The 25,892-nt window shown below is 39.1% G+C and overlaps 1 protein-coding gene across 1 annotated transcript in view; it reads left to right on the forward strand.

Moving 5' to 3' along the window:
- LOC149015873 (glycosyltransferase BC10-like) overlaps positions 1-23,778 on the forward strand; it is a 32,547-nt gene extending 8,769 nt beyond the window's left edge. The window contains exons 3-11 of the mRNA XM_089156225.1: positions 10,305-10,403; positions 11,099-11,199; positions 11,296-11,367; positions 11,592-11,682; positions 11,880-11,960; positions 22,166-22,225; positions 22,322-22,444; positions 22,542-22,580; positions 22,693-23,778. Coding sequence (XP_089012351.1) covers positions 10,305-10,403; positions 11,099-11,199; positions 11,296-11,367; positions 11,592-11,682; positions 11,880-11,960; positions 22,166-22,225; positions 22,322-22,444; positions 22,542-22,580; positions 22,693-22,824 — 798 coding nt within the window. The 3' untranslated portion in view covers positions 22,825-23,778. The remainder of the gene's footprint in view (positions 1-10,304; positions 10,404-11,098; positions 11,200-11,295; positions 11,368-11,591; positions 11,683-11,879; positions 11,961-22,165; positions 22,226-22,321; positions 22,445-22,541; positions 22,581-22,692) is intronic.
- The last annotated feature ends 2,114 nt before the right edge of the window (positions 23,779-25,892 follow it).

A 25,892-nucleotide genomic window follows, 5' to 3' on the forward strand; every position in this document is an offset into this window, starting at 1 on the left:
GAGTTTTAGGGCTCTGGTTGGGCTGAAACTTGGTACTTAGCCTATTTAAGGCCTTTTGAACACATTGGTGGCCTTAGATTTGTGAGAAAATAACCCTAACTATGTCTCCTACGTTGACCCTATGTGTAAAACCGAAATTCTGTGTAATGCAAAGTTATAGTCTTAGAGAATAGACAACATGTAATGTAATTATGTAAAGATATCAAGTAATTCAAGACTTCAAGTTAATGAGTTATCATTTATCAACCATCAAGTATCAAATACAAATATATAATAACATATTAACATTACACATCAAGTATTCAAGAATCAAGTCAACAAGTGATCAAAGTTCAAACTTCAAACTATCAAAGATTCAAAGTAATAAATTGTTAAACACTTAAATAGTTAAATGTCTTCAAAATTTTACAACCATAACTCCATAAGAATTAAGAAGATTACAACTTACAACTTACAACTTACAAGACTAAGAGTATCACTCAACATTCCGCATCAATTGATTCTGAACGGTGGCCACATATGACTCCCAAGTCAATTGATCACCAAGTATGTCACATATCGGTTTATATGATCATTATATGTTTGCATGTCAGAATACTGGAGGAATAGCAGTCTGGGATAACCGTCAATCATGGGTGGGTGAAAGAGCCATTGTTGTTGTTGTTGTTCATATAGTTGTTGAGTATTTGGGTACGGATTTCTAAACCACTCATTTAACAACCCACCTTCACTCCCATATGCATACTCTCCAGGTGAAGGGTTGAGGAATAGATGACCTCATAAGAAGAATAAGAATGAGGGGATCCCCAAGGAGATGATAGGCGGGGAATAGAAGGCAGCTATGTAATTCAAGATCATGCATGCGATAAGGCACATCAGGGGGGAGGACTACATAAGTCGAGAGATAGGGAAGGGCTCACATGTGTGGATGACTGGACGGTGGAGGTGAGTGGTGACTCCGTGAGCGACTCCAGAAAAGAAGGAGAGAGAATCGAGGATTTGGGACGGGGGTATGAGTGGTACATGGCATCATCATGAATCCCACTATAGTTGTACCGGGGAAGTCGAGGGTGGTAAAATGGAAGGATGAGGAGAGGACCTAGAAGAAGGTGTAAGATGGGCAAAGAAGAGAATGGAGGATAGGGCTTGCCCATCAGAGGGCCACCGATCCTAACCCATTGATATATGACATCATCTTCTCACTCCAGGGGGCTCATGGAATATATACCAACTAATGGTTCAGATTGTGCATCTATATTATCTTGTATGTGCCCATAATCTATGTTGTAATGCACATACACAAGTTTGAGCCTCACTCCCCAAAGTCGACCTTACATGGATGAGCAAGAAGGGAGCCTCGAGCCAGAGGATGAGCAAGCGGAGAGTACTTTAATTGCTATGTGAGATTTGGCGACTAATTCCATATAGAAACCACCAGACGCATAACCAAAAATAAGAATGCATTAGGCAAGCAAATCTTTATATTTATATAACTTATCGTTATCATTTATAAAGTTATAGACTTATAGTCTATAGACTTATAGACTTAATGACTTATAGAGTAGTAAACTATTTACCAGGATCAGTTTTTCCGGTTGAAAAAGGCTTTCCAAAACTGAGGCATCCGAACTCGATGTACACCAATTCACCAATTCTTCAATTATTGTATTATACTATTATCATGTATATGCTTAATGGCTAATGCACTAATGCAAGAAGTTGAAGAAACAATTGAATAAGTTCTCACCTCTCCATTAATTGTCCCTTGCATGATGGGATTTGACACAAGCTTCTCCACCACCTCTTGCACGATCATCAACTTACATCAAGCCCCGGATCATTCTTGTAATGGTACTTGGGTGAGGTAGTAAGCTTGCATTGTGGAAATAAAAAATTTGGTTAATGACTTAGTGATTTGGTTGTTTACTAACTTACTTGTTTATAAATTATAAGTTATAAGTTATAACAAATAAAGAATTTAAATTAAAGTATACAACAAAAACTTAAAGACTTAAAAGTGACTACCAGCCAAGTGCAAAGGATGCATCAAGTGCATCTCCATCTATTATGATGATCCTCTCGTAGGATTTGAAGGTGCTAGGGGCAGAGCTTAACCAACTTTTCATTGTGGAGGGCAGCATATATGTGGGGCATTGTGGGCTTCTCCGAATCCACCATCCTAAAACAAACACAAAGGCTCTATAATGCCGTGTCCTATTCAGCTGCCTCCAAAAGGAATCATCAGAATGGTTTGTTGGGCTAGTACGCATCAGGATGGCTAGATCAGCCAACCAAACCACTCCTCACTTGCAAACATGTGCCGAAGACCCACCACTTTCTTCGGAAGCTTTCGAGCTACATAGTTGGTGGGAATCTAGTCAATCCAGTCGACTAGATCACCCTACAGTGGTTCCTCATCATCTTAGCACATAACCATGGTTATAAATAAAATTACTTACCCTTCTAGCCCTCTCAACCACAAGATCGATTGACTTTCTTTTCCCCAAGTCCTTCAACATAAGATCAATCGGAAGAGCAGCACATGGTGTCCAAAAGAGGTGGATCGCCGCTCTTCTTCTCATCAACATTTCACCAGCTTTTTGAAGTTTGCACCATTATCGGACAATTTGGACCACATTCTTTGGCCCTACCTGAGTACCACCTCCCTAAGAAGCTTGTAAAGGTAGTCAGCATCTTTGATCTTATCCGAGGCATCCACGACTTGAGGAAGGATGTCTTTCCATTGCAGCTCACCATGAAATTAATGATGGACGTCTAGTAGGACCAGCCATCCATCAGCCATCACAGGTAACACCATATGTACTCCATTGTTCTTTTAATGATTCAATGTATTCATCCACCTCGCTTTACCTGGGTAAATATTTATTCATTACTTCCCAAGCTGTTGGGCCTTTAACCCCTACACCGCCTAGCAACTGCATTGATCATCCCCCGATAGTATGGTGTTTTGGCTACATTGGGTGCAATGTTGTTATAGAGCATGAATTTGCTGATTGTTAACCTAGCTTCCTCCTCCCTAGCCTCTCTACCTCCAGCAAACATATAGGGAATGCTTCTTTGATAGATGTCTTGTTGGTTGAAGAGGGAGGGTTTGGTCAAATGTGGAATCATAATGTGTAGTCTTCCTCCTCCTCCTTTGGTCCTCTCGGCTGGTCCGAAAACTATGTCTAGGTGGCATGGATGCCCCGACCGAACACGCTCCCCTTGTTTGTTCATATTGCCTCACACTATCGCATGTAAGGACGTCGCTAGCTTCCATTGAGCCTTCATTTGTCTCCATTGGCTCGTGACTCAACACCCATAACCCTCCTCCTCTCTTCATCATCGCTGATTCCTCATCAACATCAAGAGTAGGTCTAGATAGCACTATATCCTCAAATTCCCTTGCTTTTGTGCCATCTCTTCTTTTTTGTTTCCCTCCTCTTAAAGTTGCTGCAATTGTTTTTTGGACTTCATAAGGAACCCTGGGACACTTGGCAACATCTTTATAACCACCAGCCAAATGTTGCTTTAACGGCTGAACCACCGAATTCAAAGTCTTGAGGCAATACTTGCATCGGGATTTCTTCTTGTCAGGACCGGTGGATCCCCATGTTGCCAAGCAATGTCCGAGTCCCACTACCGGTGCCGCCACTCCCACTAGTTGCCATTTAAGATTCAAATGTACAGCACCGAAAGTCTGAAATACATACATGAATCATGAATATTCCCAAATAATCATTAGAATAATTTTTAGATACATAAAAACATGTAAAAACAATTTATAAAACAACAAAACACACACTTTGTTCTAAGATAACATATATACACTGCTCAAACAAACATGTTAGTATTTTTAAAATAAACTACATAATATGAGCATCATTTAAAAAAAACAGATAAATTTTTAATAACATATTATTTTTTATAATTATTTTATGTAAAAATAATTTATAAAACAACAAAACACACACTTTGTTCTAAGATAACATATATACAATGCTCAATAAGACATGTTTGTATTTTTAAAATAAACTACATAATATAAGCATCATTTTAAAAAAAACAGATAATTTTTTAATAAAATATTATTTTTCATAATTATTTTATTTAATTATTTAAATAAAAAAAATACAGCAAGCATGATAATCAAAATATTAATTCATGAGATTGTAGCCCTCTAAATGTAGTTTAACATAAATAATAATCACATTCATATCATAAGTATTTATTTATAATCTTTAATTTTAATTTTTTAGATAATATATTTTTTAAATACGAAAATTCAAAAAAAATTAATAACAGAAAATTAAAATTTTTTCCATGAAAGTGTAGATCTAAGCTTGAACATCAACATATATTTATATCACACTCATACAATCATTGTAGAACCTTGTATTTGAAAAAATCAAATTTGGGGGAAAATCTTACATTTCTTGAAGATCCCTTGAAATATGCTTGAATCACTACAAATATGCTTCAATTTGTTGTTGTAGATGAGTTGATGATGTTGCTATGTTGAATCCCCAACAAATTCCGGCCAAATTCCGGCCAAAAATGAAGTTTTCCGGCCAATTTTGGTGATCCAACGAGATAGAGGAGAGAGAGAGGCTCGAGAGAGGCGAGATATGCTCTTCGAGCGAGAAAGGCTTTAAAAAGCCTCAAAAGAAGAAAAATCCCAGTTAGCGAGATTGGAGATATTCGAGATTCGGAGATGGCGAGATTGAGCAGATAATCTGATTCAAGATTGAATTCAATTGCGAGATCTCGTCTCGCCTTTTAAAAGGCAGTATCTCGGGGGGGGGGGTTTCAAATCCATGGATTCACCCAACCAAACGCACTTTGAGTCTTTGTGGGTTGGGCATGATTTCTTTTTGGTTCAATTTTGATTCATTTTCATGTAATTGGATTTGGGTTGACCCAGGGGTTATATTTAGCCCATGGGTTATTCTTATTTAACTATATAAATTGGAATTTCCAATTTGCCCACAAAGATTAGAACTTGGTGTAGAGAGATATTTAGGGTTTTCTTGGGCTGAAACTATTTTTCCCTATTTAAAGACATGTATGGGAGAAAAGAGGAATCGATGGAATGAATAAAGAAAATTTGAAGTTCTTTGCACAAGTTCCTTTCTTTCTTTTCTCACTCTGGTGGAAAAATCCTCTTTTCACCTACGGTAAGTCTTCTCCTCATCTCTCTTCTGTCCAGCATTCCCCTTCCTCTTTCTTCCCTTTTCTTCATCTTTCTCTTCCCGAATTCGGTATGGTAGCTCTCTGCTACCTTCTTTATTTTTCTGGCTATCTTCTTTCCTTCTTTGCTAGTGAGTGAATAGCCTCTGCTGTTCCTTCTTCTCTTCTCCTTTCTTTTGCTTTCTTTCTTTGTTGTTCTATTCTGCCCATCTTACAGCAGATTCTTTTCTGCCAAGCCTTTCTTTCTTCTTTTCTGTTCTTTCTTTGTGCATAAACAGCCCCTGCACTCTCTTGTTTCTTTTATTTGCTGTCCAATTATTCCTGTTCCCCCTATTTCTTTATAATTTGTTTCCTAACTCTGTTTTGCAGCTACATCCAAGACCAGCAAGTATTCTTAGAATCTTGGCTTTCTTTGTGTCTTTCATTAGTTTTTTCCTATCCCAATTCCTTTCCTTTTGTAGTAGGGACACTAGTATAATATTCTAAGGTTATTTGCATTGTGATTGACTGCATTTTTATTTTAGAAATAGGTTCTTGACTTGGCAAATAATTATTTTCTTGGGTTCCTGATAAATCTTGCACTCGGAATAGGGTTACAATATATTAATCCCTTTTGGGGTGGTTTATGATGTTAGTCAGGGCTAAATGGTCTTACGTTGCTATTATTTGTCTAAACTTGCATGTTTACCTGATTAGTTGCTATATTTCCCCATTTAGTAGTTAAACTTCTGCTACTAATTGTGCAACCTAGAGATTACTATTCAGCCCTTGTAGGTCCCCTAGTTTCTAGGGTTCCCCTGTATCAACCCACAAAGACTAAAAAAGGCATCAATCAAATTAAACATTAATTAACTCATAAAAGTGCCTATGAACAATGTTGAGCCATAGGACTCTGGCAGTCTGCTAGCTTCTGAACTCGTTGTCGACCCACAGGTGCTGCCTTGGGCTGATCTCTATGCCAGTGTCCTATGCTTGAAACTGTCACCTAAAACTGATGTCTTCATCAATGAGTTAATTAGTTCAATTGGTCTAATTCTGTAAATTATTCCCATCTAATTCTGTAAATTCTTCCCAATTTAAGTTATAAGAGAAGAACAGTAATATAGTACTGTATTTGAGTGATCAAACGGTAACCAAAACAATATCTTTTCACAGAGAATGAGTTCAATATTTGAAAGGTTACCTATAGCACAAAATCAGATGGGAAACAGAACTAGGACCCATAATGATATCTTAATGGTAATTTAGTACAATATTATGATAGTAGGGACAAAATTGTAAATTCACAGTAGGGGTAGAATCATAGACCTGAATTAAAGTTTATCAAATGGCGATGAGCAATTTACCCTAAAATTCTGATGTAAAATGGATGGTTAGATCTGATTAGTTGCTAAAAACAGAAAACAAATCACTAAAATAGATGTGTTATTGGATAGGGAAGTGACAGAACAATAAAAATAACAAAGTAACCCCCGAGCTTCACACCGCAAGGTGGATTCATTAGAACTACCATCAACCTATGTTGATCAAACACAAGGTTTCTTCATAGAGAAGAATGACTTGCAAAAGCATGTATCGATTTCAATTGATGAGTGAGGTGATTAATTCTTTTATGTAAGTCCCTTTATATAGCTAGTCTAAAGACATCGTAGATATTAAATACATCAATCAACTTAAAACCCACCAAACAAGAGTATTAACTCAAACTTAACATCAAGTCAACCACTACCCAACTCTTGAGAAAGGAAAGCTTCTTTGAAATTGGAGTTTATTATTTTCACACTCCAACCCTTTTTATCGAGTTTGAGACATTTTTCAAATTTCCATTCATATTAGACTAGACTTGGGCTTAGGTTTAGCCCATGAAGGTCATAATATGTGGGTTGACTCTAACCCAGTTAGTAGTTTTGGTTCATGAAAGCCATAGACTGATTTGGGTTATCTTTAGGCCATTGATTGGCCTAAACCCCTAGGCTTCCTCTTTCGAGTGTATGTTTTTAGCCCTGCATCAAATAGCTTTTCTTTCGTTTTTATTTCAGTTTTAAATGTTCTAGTGTTAGTAAACTAGTTTTTATTTTGAGTTAGAGTTCAATTAAGAGTTTGAATTAGATCTAACCTCCAACTTATTATGTAAATAAGCCCCTCCACTCAATGTGAAGGCATTCAACTTTGATATGAATAATAAACATCTTAGTTTGAGTATTCTCTTGAATGTTGCCGCTACAACTATTTTTGTTCAATTTGGAAGGTCCAAGATTGAAGCATAATTATGGTCTATGCTGAAATCAAACCTAGATTCTTGCTATGGCTTAATTGACAGCCTACAAACTTTATTTACATTCAATCTGAAGCTTCACAAGGCTCCCCATTTCAGGTGTCTAGCAGCCTACCCCATCCCCTTCATCCTGTCACCCTCCCCCCCCCCCCCCTCCCCCTTTTTGAATTTTTGGACTGGACTTTCCAAGACACCCAAAATTCAGGGTCTGATCTGCACCAATGTATATGTCCGTTCTACACATTAGGTACATCATCCCCTCAACCCTAGTGACCTTAAATCCTAGTTTCAATCCATTTTGAAACCTGTAGGCCCTAACTTTCCATCTCAATGAATTTATCCATATATCCCATGGAATGGGCTAAGTATGCTTGATACCCTTTGAAAATCGAAACCTAATCTGTTTCCTGTGAAAGCAAGCCTAACCATCTCATGTGTGATTACTAAGCCATTCTATATTAAGCATACCCATCCTTACCAGGAAAATCATCTCGTCATAGCCTGTATCACAAAGACCTCTTCCCCGTAGCCCATAACTAAAATTTCAAGAAACCCTTTCTTGGTCCCATTTGAGTTGTTTCTCTTTAAAGACCTTGGAACAATTAGACATTTAGACCTCATTCAATTAAAGGCACATCAAGTATTTTGTCTGCGATTTGGCTTAACCTTTACCTTGACTACATGTTGTGGCAGAAATAATTTTTTAGAATATGGAAGGCCTAAATTAACATTTTTCTAGAGATTGCCTTTTCATCTGCACATGTTTCAACATGTATATAATGGAGAGCACAATTGTGATACCAATCTAAATTCATCTTGAAAATGAGTATCTCATTTGTTGTTACTAGGAATAGAAAACTCAAAACAGAGGGTGATCCTATTTACACTCTATGAAATGATTCATACCCTAACCTAAACTGACCCGCTTAGTCTAACTTAATTTGAACCTAATATTGAACCAACCCAAACTCTAAAACATGAACTGAACTAAGTAATCATCTAATTCTGTAGGTTCATAGTTCAAGATGGTGGCTAGGCTTCCGGGTGCTTTGGTTCCCTTGATGTCTTAGTCAAAGTAAAGCAGTCTGAGACTAGGTGATTCACTGTGAGAATTTTTGGAATTGTTATGTACTAGATCTCTTATTCCTTTGACATAAGGGATATGGCTTCCTAGGATTTATGATCTATGGATCTTCACTAGTTTAAGGGCCTGAAATCTAGATCAAAAAGAACTTGGTCTTCTAGGTAGTCCATGGATTTGGCATGCTTGGAACCAAGGAACTATTTTTCGGCAAGATTCGCTGGTTTTGCCCCCTGGCGAAACGATACTAGGGGGCGAAACGAACTTTACCGAGAAATCGCCGAAATAACGATTTTACCGCCGGACTGGCGATTTTTCGAGCTATTTCCGACGATAACACGTCACACCACCACCTTCACAACGCCACCGTCCATGGGTTTCAGAAGAGCAAACGTCCTCATTGATGCTCTGGTTTCGGAAGCACAAACTCGGCTTGCAAAGTTTCAGGTGAGGGAGGAGGAAGATGAACAGTGCATTTACATTTGAGCCATTGCATTTGAGCCACGTGTGTGGCTCATGTAAACCCATGAAATTATTAAAAGAAGAAAAAAAATGACTTACCGTATTCATCGGTTCATCCCTTACATGACTTGACTAATGGAGTCATGATTTGACTCATTACTATTAAGTATTATATTTTTATTTTTTTAAAACTTCATGACAGCTGATAGCCTGACACAAAGTCACAAACGTTTGAAAAGTTAACGTTTGGAAATCAGAAAATGATTATATTATATATATTGTAAACCTTGCCTTTTCATTTGATTATAGTATATGTATTTTAAACTGCATGAAGCGAATTGGGTTTTGCAATTCTCGGCGCCAGTTCGCCAGGTTCGCCAGGTAGCGAACCGGCGAACCTGGCCGAGATTTCGTTCCTTGCTTGGAACATAAAATATGCCTAGCTCAAGAAGTAATATGTCTTACAGGATACAAAATTCTTGACATGGTTTTTGAGAAGTTATAATGTGTTACAATTGTAGAAGGCCACGTAAGATAATCCCGTCGTATACAAGAACTCTTTTAGTGTTAAATATGTGTGTGGTGCTGTCTGATAGAACTGTGTTACTTACCTGTCACATTTACTCTTAACATAGATTGAAAATGCTCCAATTGTCAGTTGATCAATGCCTTGCTTTATTGGTAACTCAACTTGACTTAGCCTTACCTTAACTACCGGAATTGGCTCATCTTTTGTCACTTTTAACGCTATTTAATACTTCGTTATAATTCTAACCCTCCCCTGAACCCCTCTCTAGTGGAGACACCTCGTGCACCGGATATGCCCTTTTGATCATTTTCGACAATAGCTCCAAAATGGGATGTGGTACTTAATGTAGGTTGTCTGGAGTATCTTTGGTAATAATATTTTTATTTTGCTATAATACTATAATAGTACATGATGCTGAATAAAGTATTTGGGCATTGGAGATCCCATGAAATTTGCTACAAGGTAGGCTTATGAAGCTTAGTTGTAGATGGGCTTGTTCATTAGAACCAAAACAGATTTAAGCCCAAAACAAAAAGATTCCTAATGCATGACTCTCCCATTACAATGGTGAAACAATGAAACACATCGAACATGTTGCAATGGACTGAAATGCTTTAGTGGAGAATTTTACATAACAACTATTTCATTTATTCATCAAGACAACATTTTGGGGATTTTTCATACAGAATTGAGCGAAAATTGCTAGTAAGATTTGAAAGTTAGCTTATGAGTCGATTGATTTTTTCGTATTTTCATTGGATTTGCAGGGTCATGAAGGCAGGTTCACTGTTTATGTACATGCGTCTAGGGAAAAGCCGGTGCATATGAGTCATTACTTCATTGATCGAGACATTCGTAGCGAGAAGGTATCTGAAAGATCATTCCTAGAGTTTTCAAATGTATATGATGGTATATTTACATCCTGTGGAAGCTATGTTCCATTGGTACAAGTTTCTGTACTGGTGCTGCCGTATTTCTTTCTTGTTTTTCTCTGGAACCTGCATTATATGGGTTCAAGTTTCGGTATTGCCATGGTTGCAAACAATATGAAGTCTTATATGACTGTAATCCCAGTCTAGATTACTGCCACTTAAAAATAATGTGTTTGCCATTCAGTCAGAAGTATTGTATCTTTTTTGAAGCACTGATTGTTCCTCCATCCACAGTATATGGGACTTAGTTCACTGTGGTCTCAGATTTGCTGGAGAGAGCATCATGATGGTGTTTTGTGAAAATACTAGAACCCTAGAAGTGTTTGTGAACCCTTGGATGGTGGCTTTGGTCCTCTATTGCTGGATGAATTTTTCTTTAATTGATTGTTAAGAATGATTTGAGGTCCGTTGGTAATTAGTATAACTATCTGATTAAGTTTGTGTTATGGAGCTGCTGAACTAACCTTAATCCAATTCAATTCAGTAAATAATATAAGATTGACATTATTTTATGGTTATTACTATTGGTTTGGATGAGTATATTTATTACTTGGCGCTAATCTTACTCTATCTTTATGCAGTAAATGATACATGATTAGCATGTGCTGACGTGGGCAGGATATGTGCAGGTCATATGGGGAAAAATTTCTATGGTTGATGCTGAGAGGAGACTTTTGGCTAATGCACTACAAGATCCTGACAATCAACATTTTGTCTTACTTTCTGACAGGTGATTGGGTCATTGAATTCCTATTAGCTTTCTCATCTTCACTGATTTGCACTCAATGGTGCTCATTTATTGGGTATTTGTTTTCTTTTGTTGCAGTTGTGTCCCACTTCATGATTTTGATTACGTGTATAATTATTTGATAAATACAAATATAAGTTATGTTGACTGGTAAGCCTGCTTTACTCTGTATTGGTTTCTTTCAATATATTATTTGGTTTGACAGGTTAAGAACTGCCGAACTGTTTCTTGTTAATAAATGTATTTCTAATTCTTTGTGAGGATGGTAAGGAGATTATCAAGATTGAAGCTTTCTATCCAGTAATGTCGATACATGGCATATCTGGATGAGGTCCAAACTTCATTTTCCTAATACACTTTGTTATTTCCAACAGCTTTGAGGATCCTGGCCCACATGGTTCTGGAAGATATTCAGAACACATGTTACCAGAGGTTGAAAAGAAGGATTTCAGGAAGGGAGCACAGGTACATCTGCATGCATGATATATGTCTCTCTATTTCCGGACATCTACACATGATTCTCATTTTAATTTTTTATCTTTTATCTTTTAATTGTATGTACCATTTTTGCTTCCCCCCTTCCCCTCTTCGGTATACTTTTCTTAAGCGTTACAAGTGCTGTGTGTAAGGAAATGAGTAGGCTCTGATTTATCTTCGTGCAGTGGTTCTCAGTGAAGCGGCAGCATGCGCTGGTAGTGATGGCAGACAGTCTTTACTACACAAAGTTCAAGCTTTATTGCGAGGTAGCTTTTTCTTTGAAGATGCTTGGCTCGTCTTCTTGTTGTTATTATTATTATTAAACCCTACCCCAATAGATTGTTGTTAAAACCCTAAATTTTCCTTTTTGTCCCAAAGCCTTCCCATATAAATCCATAATAGTCTTAAAATCGCACTTGGTTCTTTAGATCTTTCCAGTAAATTGCTGGAAGATTCTGGGCAAATTCCAAATTCTGGGGAGATTTTTTTAAAAGACCTAAAACTGGAATTGGATTTACATCAGGCCCTTTTTGGTCTTTTGACTCCCTTTTCTTTCCCTATTTATGTACTTCTTTGTTCTCTTTAGAATTGAAATGGAATATTGATTCGGTTGCTTTTTTCTTCTTCTCCTCTTCCCTCTTCGTCTGTTACTTTATTGACAAGCAGAAATGGTGAGCTGCACAGGAGGTGATGCTCAAACAAGCATGCAGCAAAAATAGCATCAGCCAGTAACATTTGGATCTAAAACTGTAACAGTAGAACAGAAAAAATAAATAGCGAAGTTAATCCCAAGTAGCAACAGTTGAGCAGCAAAATTTGCTACCCAAAAAACAGCAGCGAAGATTGATTGCAGATAAGAACAGCAGGAAAATCGATCCCAAATATGAATTGTACGAGGCTTCTAAGAAAAGAAATTTAAGGGAAATCCAAATCAGATGTCTTGGACTATAGCCCAGAAAACAAAATTCTCATGCACCTGAAAAGAAGTTAAGGTAACTCTTCAATATCTAGATGACAGCGTAGGGGTTATTGCCTTCAACAAATGCTTAAAAGAGTCTACAGAATAATCTCAGTATAAGATAAATCAATAAAACCTCGAAACCGAGGGAGGAAGAAGTAATATGTAGGAAATGTAGCGAGACTAGCTGTCCCAGTGCTGCTGTTCTGGTACCAAAAAAAAAAAAAAAAGAGAGGAGAAAGACAGAAAACAAATTCAGCCAATGGAACAACGATAAGTGAAAGTCAACATGCATATCACATGTATATATGGAGATCCAATACAAAGGAAGCCAAGACCAAAAAGGAAAAGAACAACCTGGAAACTCACGATATAAGGCCCAAGGTTATTTAGGTCTCCACTAGCTCTTTTAGTTCCAGTTAATAGGCAAGAAAAAAACAGAGAGAATGGAGAAGAAAAAAAGAGAGTTTGATGTAACCAAAAAGGGCCAACCCCAAAAAAGCCCCTGCTAGCTGAAAAAGGGCCTAAGGATGCTGCCCAACTTTGAATTGCCCTACGATACCTAATTGCAGGGTGTTTAAAGCTCTAACTTACTGATGGTTCCATTGAAGTGATCCTGTAATTTGGCTCTCAATTTGGGGGTTACACCAATTGTTATTAGAGCTATGGATGAATCAACAGTAGCCAGAGAGCTTGAAAGCATACAAAAAGCCCGAGTGGAGATGAAATCACAGTTACAAGGCCTTACTACACAAGTCTAGGGTTTTGCAAATAGAGTGGCCCATCTAGGACATTCACGCAGAGAAGAGCTGCTTACTCCTCCCCCACCCCCACCCCCACCCCCAAGAGTTGACTCACAAATAGTCATTCCTATTGAAGAGAGACTAGTGGGATTCACAAACACAGGGAACTAGGGAAGATGTTTATGGAGATGCCTAACCTCCAAGAGATCATAGGGAAGATAGAGAAAGGAATGCTTATACTTGGGAATCCAGGTATGACCACCTGATATGTGATGGATGTCAGATTGAAGAGGGAGACCGCAAAGGGGAAGAGGCCATCAAACACCAGCCACCCTTGATGAGCACATTCAATCCTACTTCAGTGGAGGACAGGACCAGAGAAAAGATGTAGACCATCACAAGATCAAGCTTGAACTCGAGGAGTTCAATGGTTCCCTTGATCCATAGGTGTTCTATGATTGGAGGGCTGCCTTGAATGACTACTTTGACTGGTACGAGTTGTTTGAAGATAGGAAGATGAGACTGGCGCGGGCTAAACTAGTAGGTGCTGCATGGAACTGGTGGAATACCACAGAAAGGGCTCCACTATGAAGGCAGGGAACTTCATGGAACCAAATGAGAAGGGAACTGACAGACAGATACTTATCAGAGCACTGCACTATAAAACCAGGCTGCAAAAGCAATTTCATTCACTGAAACAAGATAAAATGTATGGGACAGACTACATACAACATTTTGGTCCCCTTGCATCTAGATAGGGACTAGGAAAGCAAGTTCCGGACTATTACTCGGTTCAAGCTTGGACTAAAATATGAAATTCAGATGGCCCTTGGAGTTCCTGATGTGTAGGACCTTTGGGACCTCTTTGATAAAGCCCTACAGGCCGAAACTTTGTTAAGCTCAAAGAAAGTAAAGCAGTCAAGATTACATGAAGGATCCATCCCTCCCAAAAGCCCTCTCATCAACGGCCACTCTAGCAGTTCCTCTACAAGGAGCTAACCCACCCATGGTAGAAGATCTCGCTACCTTGAAAAACCGAAATCTTGACCATCTCGGCGAGATCTTTGGTCGAGATATACCATTTTTTGGCATCAACTCAATGGCCCATCTCGGTGGGTTTTAGGGTCCCAATTGGGTTGAGACTTGGTATTTTGCCTATTTAAGGCCTTTTGAACACATTGGTGGCCTTGAATTTGTCAGAAAACAACTCTATGTATGATTTTTAAGTCTACCCATAGTGTGAAACCAAAATTTTGTAGGATTAGGGAATGCAAGGTTATACAACATGTAATATATAACCTTTAAGGCATATAAATGAAAAGCAAGTGTATCAAAAGCATCAAGTAACCTAAATGTTATCAAAATTCCATCCATATGAGTATCACAATCTGAATTTTCATGAATAGAATAATAAAATCATAAGTTCATAAGACAAGCAGAGAATGATTGATCTTCCTTTGATGTTGTAGATGTGCTAAGGGTAGTTACAAGTGAAAATCCAGCCGAAATCCAAAAAAAAGGAAAAATTGAGAGTTCCAAGCGAGATCCGGGCGAGATATGACGAGATATGACGAGATATCCCAACTCTCTGCTCTCGACCTCCATCTCGTCTCGCCTATGTGAAAAAGCGAGATATCTCGCGAGATTTCCCACCATGAACCCACCCATAGATGAACTTAGGGGAAGAGGTACTTTCAATAACAACCCTAGCGATTATTTCTATTGTAATGAGGAAGGTCACTTCGCTAGAGATTGCCTCAAAGAAGGGGAGTTGCTGTATTTGACTCTAATAAAAAAGCCCCTGAAGAAGAAGTGCTTTTCCCTCCACTAGAAACAGACCTTGATGATAAATATAAGGATGAGTACATGGACCCAGATCCACACTTGAATGTGATGTCTAAAATCCTGGTGATAGCTTGAAGGTGAAGACCAGAGGAATAATATCTTGTACACCGGATTAAAAGCAGGTAAATATTTGGCTTGAATGATAGTGGACAGTGGCAACGATGTCAATGTGGTTAGAAAAACTTTATCAAAAAGATAGGGCTCAAGACTAAAAAGCACGCCAACCCTACAAGGTCTCTCTCCTTAAAAGTGCTAGACTTGAGGTGACCTCATACTGACGAGCTTAATTCCTACTATGAAGAAATCTGGTGATGTTGTCCCCATAAAGCTAACAGACATCATCCTTGGGACACCCTAGTTGTACGACTACAATATCACCATCACTAGTAGGGAGAACAAGTGTGTGTTTGATTGAACCCTAAGGCCAAAGGATTGTTTTTCTACCAATCAACCTTCCAATGGAAGCTAAGAAGAAGCAAGTCCTCAAGACAAACTACAAGAATTCAAGCTAAAAGCAACAGCTCCTTGTGGTTCACCCTAAGAAATGAGAGGGAAAGCCATTGGAGATTCTAGAAGCAGTGAGTTAGGAGTTATAAATCCACCCATTCATTGGGGATGAATGTTTTTAAGGGGAGAGCTGATGTGACCAAAAGGGCCAACCCTAGAAAAGCCCCCACTAGCCGAAACATGGCCTAAGGATGCTGCCTAGTACCCTAAGACCCTAGGAGGAAGCTGAACGTGGGCAAGGGTATTTTTGGATCCCCTAGTCAAACCCAACCTTTCCAAGTTTGATTCAAAGTCCTGCTAGGAGTTTAAATCTACTTTTATTTTTTTGAATTTGAGTCGTTGGTCACATAGAAAAAAATTTGAGGGAAACTCAAGTTTCGACCTGGTGAAAATGGGAAACTTATGTGGAAACCTGGGAAATTTCGAGGAAATTTGAGATTTTTTCATGCAAGTTTCGCCACCAAGTGTCGCCAGGTTTTGGGGAGTATTTTGGGGTGGGACTCTGCATTTAAGCTAATTAGAGTATAAAGAACACATTGCATTTTGCTAAAAAAGTCAATGTAGATATGTCGTTCAAAGTACGTAAAATCAATGTAGAGTTGACCGAGAAGTATAAAATAAAGTTAACTACTTAAGTATATAACATTCAATATATAACTTATAAGTTCAATTCAAATCATCAAATACAATGCAACTAACAATAAAAATGAAAGGAAGTAGAACTCACTAACCTAGTGCCACGAGGAGTTCCTCGGTAGATCCATTCCATGACTTGAGTAGTACTGTGCCTATAACATCCTCTCCTCTAACCAACAAACATAGACATCCCATGACATGTGATGCCTATGGTTTTCGAGGTAATCGGTAACTGCAACTCTATAGGTCTGGTCATCAACATTCATAAGATATCCAGTTTGAGTGAATACGCAGTTTGGATAGGGAAGTCCTAATGGTGGGGGTATTGGTGGTGGTTCCATGCCGAAGATTTGCTCCACAAATGTTTATGCCCTAGAGTTAGTACCCATATAAGTTAAACCCCTGTGCACATATATTGTCCTCCTGTTAGGTGTTGGATAATACATCTTAGTCTATCCCACCAGTGTTTGTTATCCATAATCTTGAGGAAACCCATGACCATAACTATAAGGTGCATGATCGTAAGTCCCAGAAGAAGATGCATCACTCTCTATACCACTCTCGTACAAGTGGGGATCTGCTGCTACCGGTATTTAGTATTTGGCCGTGGAGTCTCTCGATTCATCTAGACTCATAGATCCTATGGAGCCTACCAAGCTATTCACATCTGTGGAATGGTAAGACCCGTATGATGAGGTGTCTTCATACCCATGTCTATGCTATTTTCCCTTCCCCTTCCGGTTGTTGGTGCAAGTACGACCCTGAGATGTTGGTCCACCGTGATCGATATCCTGGGTAGTGTTGTTGAACTGAGTCTCCCCTGTGAACCTCAGTGGCCCTCCCTGGCCCTAACTCTCAACTGGGGTCGCTACTAGCTCTGATGGTGGTGGTCTCTCCCTAGGATCAACTGAATTCTAATCACTAGGTCCATCATCATCCTCCTCATTACTCCCACTGTCATCCCCACTACCAGGTCCAACATCATCATCATCGTCATCATCCTATTCCTAAGTAGCGGGTGGCTGAGTAACATCGTCATCATCCTGTGCTTGAGTAGCGGGTGGCTGAGTAACATCATCATCATCGTTTGATCACACAATATTATCCTCACTAACATTGGATGCACCGGGGTGTGGTACAAAAGGACGGCTAGGCTCAGTGTGCACTCTCTCGTCTATGTCCAAGAACTCATCCACATTAGCTCCCGTCTCTCGTGCAATTTGACTGGTAGGTCAACCTCTCGCCTCATCCAATAATGGCTCTCTAACCCACTAAAATAGGGGGTGGTCCTCATCATCATCAATAGCAAAGATTTCAGCCAACTCAATCTTGTCCACATTACCTCTATCTTGACCTAGCTTAATGTGCTCCTCTCTCAACCTAGGCTTAGTGTGCACTCTCCCGTCTGTGTCCAAGAACTCATCCACATTAGCTCCCATATCTCGTGCAATTTGACTGCTAGGTCGACCTCCCACGGTCCCACCTCATCCAATAATGACTCTCTAACCCACTAAAATAGGGGGTTGTCCTCATCATCATCAATAGCAAAGATTTCAGCCAACTCAATCTTGACCTAGCTTAATGTGCTCCTCTTTCAGCTTCATATTATAGTGAACATATACGAGATCCTCTAGCCACTTCTACGCTCGTAGCCGATGGCAGAAGCTCTATGGGAGAGCACTTTAACTGCAAGATTAATCAAGTACTCCGAGTCTAACCCGTATTGAAGCCACCACTCAGCTGCAAGAAACATTACCAACCCAATTAATAAGGCTAAAAATTTATTGTATAAAAAACTAAAATTGAGTATCTAAGACTTAGACCAAGTGACTAACCAGGAGTGGTGTTCTCCCGAGCCTGAAGCGACCAAAGCTACCAGCAACATCTCTAAAAGCCCTTAACTACAATGAATAATTACAGTGTTACTATAAAAAAACAAGTAGTTATCTTAAGTACTAGACTACTAGTCATCTCACAAGTCACAATCTTACCTCGTTATTAATTAATGCTTGTTTCGCCGGATCTAGATCCAACCTTTCCACTGCTTGCTAGACTGTCTGGATCAAGTCTGTCCTCATCCAAAGTTCTTTACTGTAGTTGTACATGGGATTCAAATAATAGGCTATCAAACAAGCCAACAAATGAGATGGTAAGAAACTACACAACAACATAATTAGTATTAAGTAATAACTTGGAAAATTTAATAGCTTCAAACTCACCAGCCAAATGCAATGGATGTTGCAATTGCCTCTCCCACCTTTCCTGGACAATATCAAGGGATTTTTGGTTGCCCGTAGGATATACCTTCCCAACCATCTCCTTCATCATCTCCACTGCAACCCATATATGTGGTAAAGCTGGCTTCCTTTGTTGATCTGCCAACTTCAAGACTGTCACCACAGGGTCTAGAAGTGTCACAACAACTTTTAGATTTGCCTAGAAGCTATCATTGGATATGGTGGCCTGTGTTGCTCTCCTTGTCGGTGAACCTCACTGGGGCCAATTGAACCACACTTGCGATGCAAACGTCACACATAGTTGGTTTCTCTTCTTCTCAAAATTCTTCAAGGCAATCCAATTTGTAGCAAATCTTGTGACCCCAAGCCTCACCAAGTCACCACCACATATCCTCCTCATCATATCCAATGCATATCCATGGTTATATACGAATGTGGTCATGTGTTGAGCCCGTTGAATAACCTTCTTCACAAATTTGATTTGCCCCATGTCTTTCAGCATCAAATCAATACAATGTGCCACACAAGGAGTCCAGAAGAGCCTATAGCTGAGATTCTCCATCAATTTCATCCCTACCTTCTTGAAATTGGAACCATTATCAGTCACAATTTGCACCACATGCTTGACTCCAACCTCTTTCACCACACTCTTCAACAACCCATATATGTATTTTGCATCCTTCCTATAACCAGTTGCATCAACTAACTTGAGGAACACCGTCCTCCCATCACAATGCAACATAAAATTGATGATAGACTGTCTAGTGGGACCAGTCTAACCATCACACATCACCGTCACCCCATTGTGGCTCCACATCGGCTTAAGACCATCAATGTAGGTCTTCAAGTCTTCCTTATGCCATGGGAGATATACATTATATATCTCATATGGGGTTGGCCCAACCACCCCATGTCTAACACCACTGAACTCATCCACCATCGCCTTATAATAAGGCCCCTGTGCAGCATTTGCAGGCACACTGCGATACAATGCCCACTTAGAAAAGGCCATCCCCACCTTCTTCTTAACATTTCCCCATATATGCTTTAATTTCTTTTGTTTTGTTTGTGGCCTCCCAAACGAGTTAGGATCAGTGCGTAGTATTTGCACATCGGGATCTATGGCAATGGGTGTAAAAGCAGCAGATGTGGCACTTGGTTTAGGTGTAACACGTATGGCACTAGGTCGAGGCTGTGGGGCCCGTGGTAAGGGATCTAAATCTTTGACACTCTAGCTCTTCCTCATACTGGAGCTTCCTCCCCTTACCCTCTCAAAATCCGGAACTCTAGATGACCTTGCACCCATGGCTCTTTGTGTCCTCCTAATCTGATCGAGTCTATGAGACTCCCTACTCATCCTAAGTACTCTCTCCATCTCTGGCTCTAGGATGATGCATCTGGATCCACATCCTACTCTCCCACCTCCTTTAAGCATGCTGCGTGGAACGCAACCCTCTTTGCCTTCTTCTCTGCCCTCTTCTCTGCCCTCTTCTCTTGCCCTCCTCTCACATATTTTGCCATTGCCACTTTAACTTCATGAGGGATACTGGACCATCCAACCACATTGCGATCCCCTCCTGTTAGATGGATTTTTTGTCGAGTGGCCCCACCTGATCTAATCTTTTTCAAACAATATGTACACTCTGACTTCTTCTTGTCATCCGTTAGAGGCTTACCATGCTGCCAAACTATGTTTGACATAGTGTTTTTGACTGAAAAGTTTGTGCCTGATAGAAGCATACATAATAATCGTCGTTAAAACACTAACCTAACACTTTAATTTTAGCATAAAGACCCAAAACACACATTACTTGTAAACTAAGGTATTCACAAACATTTGAAAAAAATTTGCTAATTAAAAGTATTTTTTTATAATAAAATGTTTTTATAATATTTATTAAATTATTAAATACAAGAAAAATTAGAAAACATAGTAGAACACTTCAAAAAAAAAAAAAAAAAAAAAAAAAAAAAAGATTCAATCAAGACAACACATAATAATTTTAACTCAATCCAACATCGTTTAAGCATGAAACAAATAAAAAAATGTAAATTTTTAGGTATTTTTTAAAATCAGAAAAAAAAAAAAAAAAAAATAGTAGAACACTTCAAAAATCAGATTCAATCAATTACATTTGTATCTACCTATTAGAGACTGCACATAACAAATACAACTTAATCCAACATCGTTTGAGCATCAAAAAAGAAAAAAACTAAAACTCTTTTTTTTTTTAAATCAGAAAAATAAAAAAATAGTAGAACACTTCAAAGATAAAATCTTACAACAACACTTGTAAATCTACCAACTAGAGACCATGGAAATTTTTTTCCGAACAATCTAACACTATTTGACCATGAATGAAAGGAAAAAATAAAAAAATTAGGTTACCTTGCAACAAAGCTTGGAAACACTGAAATAATCCACTAAGAAGGGCCAAAGTCAACAAAGGAGTCTTTAAAAGTGCTTGAAATGATCCAAAAACATGCAAAGAAGGTCAAAAAAGGGGGAAAAGTCAACCCAATATTGAAATTTCGGTAGTTTCGATTGAAACTGTCGAAATGACCTGTTCAGCCGGTTTGGTTCATGGTTCTACCCGATTCCGACCCATTGTTGAAATTACGATGGTTTTGGTCGAAACTGTCAAAATTTCAATAGTTTTGATTGAAACTTGGGATTTTTTCCAGTCTCCTAGATTTTTGTTTTGAGGTTCCCAAAATTTGAAATTTCGATCGAATTTTGTTAAGTGGTTGGTCGTAGTCCTAGGCCATTTTGGAGTGTCAAGTTGGAATCCTATTTCAAATTGGATTCCTTCTTAAATTAGGATTTTAGGTTCTTTGAGTTAAGAGTTCCTTAAAACAGAACTCCTTTTTCTTATTTTTGTTTCTAATTTGAGTCCTAATGTGACTCCTTCACAGTAAAGGCTATAAATAAAGCGTCCCACTTGTAATTAAGACAGTTTTATGATATTTATGGGGGGTTTTAGGTTGAAATTATGCCCTCTTTTAGAATACTAACTTAACTCTTTGATTTTTGGGAAACCAAGATTTTCTTTCATGGGCTGAATATTACCTTTTCTTCATTATCTTATTTATGATCATATTCCCTTCTTTCTAGAAATTTCTTACCCCGTTTAGTTCTATCCTACTGCTGTGTTTATTGATTAATGTTAAGACTGCCCTTAACCTATTCACTTATTTATTCACATACTCAAGTGCTTGTCTGTACTCTATTTCACAAATCTGCCAATCTGAGTTTGGTTTCAAATCCCTGACTAGATCACAGCCCACATGGTTTGTGTCCTAAAATGAATCTTTATATTTATGCATTCAATTATTATTATTATTATATTATTTTTGGTTAAAAGCATTCAACTATTGAATCCATATATTTGAGGACATCTTCAGCAGATGTCAAATCAAATCTTGAACATTTAACATAGACTGCATACTTAATGTAAGCTTTATCAATGTGATCTATGATGGAATTTACTGATTTTGATACCAAGTTCTATGAACATGTTTCGATGTGTGTGTGATTCTTACAGCCTGGGGTGGAAGGGAAAAATTGCTATTCTGACGAGCATTACTTGCCAACACTTTTCCATGTGAGTACTCTAGACTATTTGAATTTTCTTCTCCAGTTGCTCAGAATTTTTTTTTATCTTATTTTTCTTGTGACTAACTGGTTAATTACACTTCAGATGATTGACCCTGGTGGCATTGCAAATTGGTCTGTCACACATGTTGATTGGTCGGAGGGAAAATGGCATCCGAAAGCATATCGGGCTCAGGATATCACCTATGAGCTGCTGAAGAATATTACAGTAAAACTTTGCACCCATTTTATATTTCTATTGTTGCATTCCATCTGGTATTGACGCCCACTTATCTTGCTTCTTTGAACTTTGTCATTATTTGCAGTCTATTGATAAGAGTGTTCATGTTACCAGTGAAGCAAAGGTAAAGGATTGGGTTTCAAGTCCAGACCATTCTTTTTGAGATCTAGAAGATTGTGTTTCTTCTGTGCTGAGAAAATCTAACTGCATTATTTGGTTCTCATATGTTCATGCAGAAGGAAGTGCAGATAAGACCTTGCTTTTGGAACGGTAGAAGACGACCATGTTACCTGTTTGCCAGGAAGTTCTACCCAGAGACTCTGGATAAGATGTTGCACCTGCTATCAAACTACACATCGTCTCTGTGATTATTCTTTGTCGGATTCCCTATCTCGACGCCATACCCCTCTGGTTTCTCCGTAAATATATTGACATGTTGTAAAGTGCCACATTTTAGATGGCTCAGGTGCCCCCCCACCAGGTTTCTTTTATGGAAGGGTGATTGGCAGAGCAGGTAGGAATATCCTGTCTGGGCTTGAGGAAGCTGCTAACCTGTTTCATAGTGCTGCTTCCTCTAGGGGTAGCTTATTTACTGGTTTCCTCATCTTTGTTTTCCATTTTTCAATCTTTCATGCTTTATTTTACCCCCCCCCCCCCCTCCTCCTTTCTCTTCCACAGCTATTAATGTGAGCCACTTTCAAGAGTAGAAAATTTTGGAGATCTATTGAAAAGAATTTTATGGTTGATCCTTGTACAACATTCAATTGCGAAAACTCTGAATCAATTTCCTTTTTCTAAGTTTTTAAATCAACACAAAAACTGAAAAGGGAAGTACGTAGTTTTGTATCCAATTTTGGATTAGAAGTATAGAAATGGTGCTACAAAATCATAACTTCATGTTACCTCTTGCATAATTGTAATGCCCCCACCCAAATGATGGTGGTTCATCCCTTTCGATCCTCGAAACAGTACCATAATCCATAATCATGTACGATTCACGACAGTAATTGAGAACTTGGTAGGAAAAGCCATATTATTATTAAATGCTAGTATGGAGATATAATGATAAGTAAAGTAGTAGACCATAACCCAGAAATAATTACAAAATCTAAAATAAAATGAAATAGTTTAAAGGATAATTCATTTGGACTTCTTAGAGCTTGGTTCTAAGCATGGTACCTTGTGTCGGCGATAATACAAGGCGAAATATCGAGGTGTCGCTGGGGAGCGACACGACATCTCCCAGCGACCCGACTTTAACATTTTATCGGCGATATATAGCCGACAATTGGCGATATATCGCCGACGGTCGACATTTTCGAAGCATGGGCGAAGTCTCGAAGATGCAGCGATCGGTTCTGGGCCTTCCGGCGACGTTCTGTTGATTCACTCCAATCAACTTAAGGGCATATGAAACGCTCAGGAGAATTCCGCGATCGGTTTTGCTAACAGGAATTCTCTTCACTCTAAATTTCCTCAAAAGTGTTACTGCACTTTATCTTGTTGCTTGTTCCCATGAGTGAAAGCTTGATAAACGCAGGTCAGTTGGGAGATGTTGAGCTCACATATGAAACGCGCAGGAGAATTCTGCATCTAAGGTTGATCCATGCAGCTTAGGTGGGAGATCTACATCTCTTTTATGAATTACTCAGGCAAGATTCTTACATTCTTGAGGTCTATGACCGTAACCCTTTTGCTGATAGCCTGATACCCCCTTTGCACCTTGCCGTATCATGCATCTGGGAAATCCAGAACCAGCGGCAGCACCTGCGCCACCAACACCACCTCCTGCACCATCTCCACCACCCAATCCACCTTCCCCACCACCATGGCACCACCAAACCTCCACCTCCTCTAGCTCCTGCTCCTCCACCAGCACGCAGCACCTGCAGATTCCGGCGGAAGAACTGAAGAAGAAATGAATTGGATCAATCAGCTCGAACGAAGCACCATATCGAAAGACTGAAAACCCATTTCAAGATTTTTGGTCGTCAGAGTTCAGACCACTCTCAAAATCACCCCATGGTCGTCGGCCGACATTCATTCGAAAAGTCGCTCGATATTTCGACGATTGTCGCCGTGTCGGTGGTGTCGCCAGCCACCGACACGGCGACTTCAGTCGACGCATCGGACCTTGGTTCTAAGTCCTTTTTTTTTTTTCCAAATAAAATGATGTTTTGCATTTGTCTGGCTATGGTATATTAAAAAAAATTCAATTAAAATAAGAATAGACTTCATGGATCTTTCATGAAGAACGATAACCTTGAATTTAAGTGCAGCTACCCCTTTGCATTTAAACCAATAAAACACCAGCAGTGTTGAAGAAAACTTTGGAGCTGTGACACAAAAAAGGAAAATGTGATAATGTGAGGAAGAGTACAAATTAAATGGTATTTGACACCCCGGCAAAAAAAAAAAAAAAAAAAAAAATAGTGTACAAAAGTGTTACATATCATTCTATCATTACTCAGGTTTTGATATAATCTTTTGCTGGAGTAGAACACCCTTCTCTTCAAGGCAAAGATCTCTTATTGACCAAGGGCACGAAGACACTTAGCCCCAAAGGTATCTACTCTCAAGCTATAGCCCATACCACACATACCTTCAGAACCATAGAACGCACAAGGCTTCTCACACCACCCAAGCCATTGGCCTTACCCTCTTAACCAAAACGTAACAACCAAATTTGGGTGCCCCCCTACATGGACCCACCCCCTAACCCAAACGTAACAACCAAATTAGGGTGCCCCGCATATGGACCCACCCCTTAACCCAACCAAACGATGCACTAGGCTACTCACACCTCCCAAGCCGTGGACCCCACCCTCAAACACGAACGTAACATCAAAGCCACCCAAATTGCAGGGACGCAGACACAAGGCACCAAGCTACTACCCCCTCGGCCCCGCCCTTTGTTGGAGAAAAATATGTCAAATTTTGACACATGGACGCCCCAACCTCCATTTTTTTTTTTTTTTTTTTTGGTAATAAAGGAAATTTATTTGAAAGAAAAGCCTCGAAGGAAGGAATTCCTAGAGGCGTCAAAGTACAAGAACCAGTGTATGAAGGGGGGGGGGTGGGGGTGGGGGGTGGGGGATGGGGATTGGGAATTGGCAGCAAAAGAGGCGAGTCTATCAGCTACAAAATTACCCTCCCTAAGAGTATGGGTGAAAGAAATAGAATCAAACTTTACAATGAGGAACTTGATGTCATCTATAATGTCTTTTATCTTCCAGTGACATGATGGGAAGTTTCTTGAAAATGGGAGGGAAATATATGATGATTCAGATCAATGGCTATAACTGTTCGTAATCGACGCTTTGGGGTTAATCGGTGGATTTGGAAACATTGCAACCAGACACGTGGATGGTATAAGAGAGATTAAGAAAGACATTGTAATCGTGTGTTGGAAAATAAGTAATATTTATGATTGAAC

The sequence above is a fragment of the Hakea prostrata genome, chromosome 5 (genome assembly GCF_041222555.1).
Source record: "Hakea prostrata isolate BN-2017 chromosome 5, UWA_Hpros_2, whole genome shotgun sequence".
Classification (NCBI taxonomy): domain Eukaryota; kingdom Viridiplantae; phylum Streptophyta; class Magnoliopsida; order Proteales; family Proteaceae; genus Hakea; species Hakea prostrata.